We start from the raw sequence: 6,000 nt of genomic DNA, 5'->3' as shown, positions 1-6,000 counted from the left end.
ACAAAATGTGGGGCCCCTGTCTTTGAGGTTCAACTTCCCTCTTCCTGAGTGAGGAGCAAAGGCATCCGTAGTGCCTCTCCCAGGGGCACACAGAGCAGAGAAAAGCGACCAACATAAGAGTGGACAGAGGGAAAAAGCGAGACATGTCCTGCACGAAACAGTCCCCCGCCCTCGCTCCGGAAGAGCGCTACCGCCCAGCCGGCGCCCCGGAGCGGGTAAGATCCACTAAACGCGCTCTGCCGGCAAACAGGTAGAATGACCTCTCGGTCGGGATGAATTCAGGGTCAACACTTCCCGCCCCCGCCCCCTCTTCCCCTCGGGTGCCACCTTCTTTCCCTGCCGTCGGTGAGCTTCGGCTTCCCCAGCCCCGCGCTCAGCGCCCTGCGACGAGTCCCCGGGCGCCACGAGTCGCCCAAGGTCCGGAACCTTCCCAGGGTCATGGGCAGGGTTTCCTTCAGCATTCGAGTCGGGTCGATCTGGAGACCCCTCTCTTCTTGCCAGGGACGATGCCACGTCTCCTGCAGACTCTCTCCTCCGCTGGGCGCCCTCCACGCATCAAGTGGACTCGGTGGCTCGCGGGCGCTTGGGGAGGCTGCAGGAGGGGCCGTCGGAACCAGCCCCTCGGGGATCCACCGCTTCCTCTCTGCGCCAGCGTCGCCGACGCCCGGCATCGGGAAGGACTGCGCAGCAGCCTTGCCTGCTCCAGATGTAAGCCTCCTTTCCCAAGTGCGCGCGCCTGGGTCTCCGTCCCGCTTAGAGCCAGAACTCGCGCTCGGTTCCCCCGCGACCAGCTGGTGCCCAGAGATCACTGGACCATTCTGAGTATTGGCATCCCGGAACCGGTCCTACTTGCGGGGTGCTGGGAATTCCTGCGTCCCCTGCGGGCCAACTTTGTCTCCGGCGCATACCCGCCTAAGCGCACCGGCCGCCGGCCGCCGGCCGCCGGAGGGCGCAGGTTCTAGGCTGCTCCGGGTTTGGCGGGCTCCGATCCTGTCCTGGCAAGGGACAGCGTTGCCCCTCGTTCGGGAGAGGAACGGTAGGGAAGAGCATCACGGACGGATTGCTAGATCCCCAGGAACCCGAGTCTAGTCTGCGGCTGCCCTTCGGTGTCAGGAGAGTCCCGGGATCCACTGGCTGCTGCGGCGGTCCCGGCTGCGCGGAGTCGGGGACCAGTGACCGCTCTCTGCGGGCAGGGACTGGGGGCTGCGCGGGTGCGAGCAAGGTAGTGTTGTGTCGGATCCTGCTGGGAATCTTCCCAGCTCTGGTGGCGGGCGCCCCACTCCTGGTGCCACGCGCTCGGGGCCGGTGGATGGCGGTGTAGGCGCTTTTTGCGCAGCTCCTCATTCCCGGGACCGAGCCCCGGGCGCTCCGAGCTGCGAGCTCGTCAGGGAAGCGGCCGGGCTGGGCATTCCCAGGCAAGCTGTTCCAGCAGTTCATAAAGTGGAGCCTTCCTCCTGCGGGAAACTTCTGAGAACAATGCACTACAAAGACTACAGCGACTTCTATATGCACATTTGTAGTTTGCAGTCTTTTTTTTTTTTTTGGTAAAGTAATTAACTGACGGAAGGAAAATTCTGCAAAGGAATGCCCAGCTGCTACCAGAAAGGGAGCTCAGTCAGGACTTACTGGTGATCACCATCGAAAGACACACCTTATAGCTGAAAGTGTCGAAATTAAAGATCCTGCAAAACATTAATTTTTGGCATAACCCAGAGAGAATGAGAAGAAACAATGCAATTTTAAATGTTGTAAAATCCATTTTTGTCACAGTCACAACATTCAGCAGCTTGTTTATATTATTTGGTGCTAATAGTTTTGCTGTGTGAAATTACACTAAAAAAAAATCAGTCCCCAAAGCCAGGCTCCTGGGGATTGAGAGGTTAGACCAGATGTCTGCATAGACATGTGGAAGTGCTGGCCTGAGCAGTCAGGTTTTCCATGGAATCCTTTCCAGGACACCAAGAGTTGCACTAGGATGAACTATTTTTAGAGTTATTTAGGTGTGGAATCACATAAACCTCAAAACCTCAAAATGCTGTAAAGCTTTATTTAGGGGAAAGGGGCTCTTCCCAGAAGGTTCCTTGCAGGATAAGATTACAGTACAATGATGAAAGACTCTGTTGACCTTCCAGGAGGTTAAAGAGACAAATAAGAATTGCTTTATTAATTTCATCAAGTATATTTCCAGGCATAGTGAAACTTTTTAAAAAGATGCAAAATTAATCCCATCAGAAACCTTCCTCATAATGCTGCAGAAATCTTAATAGCCATAGCACAGAAGGTGTCAGTGCCTCTACCACAAACCAGCTGTGGCTTTGTTTTGGGAGAGTCACATTTCCCACCATAGCTTCATCTGGATTTCAGCACTTGCTGCTCTACTGCCTCACAAGCCCCTCAGTTGCTCTTCTCCATTGGGGGCACACAGGAGGTTGGGGGAGAAGCTGAGCCCCCCAGTTTCTCCAGAGTTAGCACCATCACTCTCTGAAACCTGTATTTGCAAATCCCCATACTGTTAATGAGATACCCTATTGATCATTTTTCCTCTTTCCCTTACCTCCTGTTTTCCTTGATGAAAAGACCTGTGGCCTTAGGGTTTCTGAGTGTCTCTACTGCTGGGGGAGTGGGAGCTCCCTTAGGACCAGGAAAGCTGTGAAATAGAACTTTTGCTGAATGTGTCCAAGGGAGAAAGGTTTATTTAATGTGCCATTCTGGCCTTATTAGGTTAGTCATCAAGTACGCATTCACGCATCCTGTTTGCTCCAACACTGTTTTTGACATTCCACTTTGCGTGACCAAGTGGAAAATGGGACTGGTTGGCTAAAAGATACTGACCTGTATAGAATACTAGATCCACACTAAGCACTCAAGTAACCCCTAGACTTACCTGTTGCGCAAAATCTACTCACATACACACGTGTACACACACACACTTTTGTGTTTTAGAATGTTCAGAAAGGGTGGGAATGAAAGAAATCCCAAGAGTGAAAGGTGCCATAGATGGCATGCCTTGCTGGGTACAGTATGGATTTTGGTGTCAAAGCTAAATTCAAATCTCTGATTCTACCCCTTAAAAGCTGCAAGGCCCTGGGCAAGTCAAATAATCTTGTTAACCTTGATTTCCTCATCCAGCAAATGGGGATGATACTACTGACCATCTATAAGGACACTGAGAGGATTAAGGAAATAAATATGTCCTAGAAATCCAATACAGTATAGTTTTGCATGCTATGAAGTTTCCCTAATCTGGTTTTACTTATGGAACTGGCCCCATCTCAGACTCAGTGGGTCTCTCAGGCCTTTCTCCATAGCCAGCCTACTGCAGTTCTAGAGCTTTGCTCTCCAAAAGAGTAGCTGCTGGCCACCCCTGGTTATTTAATTGATGTGGTCATTTGAATTAATCCAAATTAAATCAAATTAAAAATTAAGTTCTTCAGTCTCACTAGCCGTGTTTCAAGTGCTCAATAATCACATGTGACCAGTGATTTACATATTAGACTGTGTAGTTAGAACATCTCCTTCATTGTGGAAGATTCTCTTAGACAGTTCTAGAGCTTTCATTTGCTTGAGTGATAATTTAATGAGACTCTTGGATGACAAAAGTTCTCCTGTCCAGACCTTTCTTTGCTTTTTTTTCTCAAGGAGTGGTTTTATATAGCTGAATCACTTCTGTTTTGTTGAGGTCTTTTACACTGTTGGGGATGGCTGGGTTCATTTATAAATCAGCCAGGAAGTGTGTATTAGTCACAAAATCCTTGGGAATTCTCCTCTCAGCCTTGATGATTTTTGCTAATGTATTGTTCTTTTCCCTTCACAATGAGCTTTATGATGGATGGTTTTCCTGGTTTTAGAGCAGAAACTGATATAACAGAAACTCTGATATAATAATAGCTCTTGTCTCCCCCATATACCCTTATGTGTGTACCATTTTTCACAAGAATGATAAACTAGAATACTGGGTTCAATGATCAGATCAAAATCCACCGAGAGTGTTCAATTTATTCAGATTTGAAACTATTACTCCACCTTACCCTGTAGGACCCCTTACTGTATCCTTTGACAGACTATTTTACTTCTTTATTTTGATTATTTTCTGTCTCCTCCTACTCTAAAATATAAGCTCCATGGAGGCAGAGAGTTTTCTATGTTTTTGTTCATTGCTAGAAGACTGTCTGGTACATAGTGGTTACTTATTAATTATTTGCTAATGAATAACTATACAGGGGATATATTTGGAGCTAGTTATGATAGATAGATACTATATTAGTGTCCTAGGGCTGCTGTAACAAATTACCACAAATTAAAACTGAAATTTATTTGCTCAGAGTTCTAGAGGCTACAAGTCCAAAATCAAGATGTTGGCAGGGCCATGTCCCTTGAAGGCTCTAGGGAAGAAGCCTTCCTCCCCTCTTCCTAGCTGCTGGTGGCTGCCGGTAGTCTTTGGCATTTCTTGGGTTATAGCTGCTTCACTGCAATCTCTGCCTCCATAGTCGTATGTCCTTCTTCCCTGTGTCTCTGTGTCCTCTCCTCTTATTTTAAGGATACCAGTCATATCGGATTTGGGGCTCACCCTAACCCAGTATGACCTCATCCTAACTAATTACAAAGGTAAAGACCCTATTTTCTTTGGGATAATAGACAGGTAATCCTTTCGCTGCCTTGATTCTTTAACCCCTAGGAGTTTATTCTGTTTCTGGGACTTTGCTAAATCTGCTTTAGAGCAAGTATAGTCCATAGTGTTTATTATTCTTACAGACAGACAATCATGCAGGCTGGGAGATTATGTGCGCTTTCCACGTGGGTGTGGAGTATGTGGGATGGCTCACCTTTGGATTGCTGAATCAGCTGCGCTTTCCTGAGCCTGTCACTGTCACCAGCCCTGTCTCCAGTCTCTACTTCTTTCTCTTTGCTGAAAGAGTCACTGCTGTCCTAGAGCGCTGGCTTGTCTGTCTACCTCCTCCCTGAGCATTCTGCAGCAGTGTTTGCTCAGCTCGGAGCTCTGCTGAAGGGTGCCAGTGAATTATGTTTTCCTCTCAGCCTGCTGGTAGTTGCCCCCGTCGGCTCACCTTACAGCAGCTGTTTGAATATTCTCCCACAGTACATTTCTACATGTCCAAACCATCAGAGCTGGTGGCGACAAGCACAGTGTCAGTGCTTGATAGGGCTAATTGGGGATCCACGGTGGTCCTGTAGGTGATCCATCTTGCCATTCAATATAGTGCTGAAACTCTGTAAGCAGCTCAAGAGGACATCTGTGGAGAAGGGCCAGTCAGCCAACAGGCTGGCTTGGGAGGAGGGCAGAAAATATAGGGGTCAGCTGCAAAGACCACTTTGGTGCCACTATTCTGTGCTTAGCCCAGGGTCCCTTTGAGCCTTTAGGTTGACAGCATTTGAAGAGTCCTTTTTTTTCCAGCACTTGGGAGAGTTTTAAAGAACAGTCCTTATGCAGCTATGGAAGTAAATGATGTCACTCTCTACAAAGCCACAAAGGTCATTCTGCTAAAGTGTCACAGCAGCATATTAAAGGTAGATAGCACCACGAAATCTTAATCCGAGGCTCCACAAACCCCATGATTAGTGAAAAATGTCTATGAATAGTTCAACGTGAATTTTTCTGGCTAAGGTACCATAACAACCCGAGATTTGAGAGCCATGTGTTAGACCTAAATAACTTCAACTCAAGAGAATTCAACCACACAGCCTGGACAAAAAGAGGAATAGAGTCATCCATTTATTCAACAAACCTTGATGTGCTAGGCATAGTACTAGGTACTTGGGATATGCCAGTGAACAAAACAGATAAAGATCCATGGATGTGTGAAGCTTAGCATCTAACTAAGCAATAAACATGAAATCAGGAGTCAGGGAAGAGAGGGAACTGTTTAAATAGTGTGAGTCACTTTGCCTGTCATTCTACTCAGTGTCCGGGAGTGAGATCACCAGAGAAGAGAAGGGAATCGGCTGTTAGTTTCAGAGCCCCGGTGCATTTTATTTGTATTCATC

The 6,000-nt window shown here is 47.8% G+C and overlaps 1 protein-coding gene across 1 annotated transcript in view; it reads left to right on the top strand.

The window, feature by feature from the left end:
• Nucleotides 1–353: 353 nt before the first annotated feature.
• The window catches only part of CORIN (corin, serine peptidase), a 220,990-nt gene continuing 215,343 nt past the window's right edge, over nt 354–6,000 (top strand). The window contains exon 1 of the mRNA XM_004419037.3: nt 354–708. Within this exon, the coding sequence (XP_004419094.2) occupies nt 439–708 (270 nt within the window). The 5' untranslated portion in view covers nt 354–438. The remainder of the gene's footprint in view (nt 709–6,000) is intronic.

The sequence above is a fragment of the Ceratotherium simum genome, chromosome 8, assembly GCF_057802395.1.
Source record: "Ceratotherium simum simum isolate JZ-2026a chromosome 8, ASM5780239v1, whole genome shotgun sequence".
Taxonomy (NCBI): domain Eukaryota; kingdom Metazoa; phylum Chordata; class Mammalia; order Perissodactyla; family Rhinocerotidae; genus Ceratotherium; species Ceratotherium simum.
This window is presented reverse-complemented; position numbering and strand designations above follow the sequence as displayed.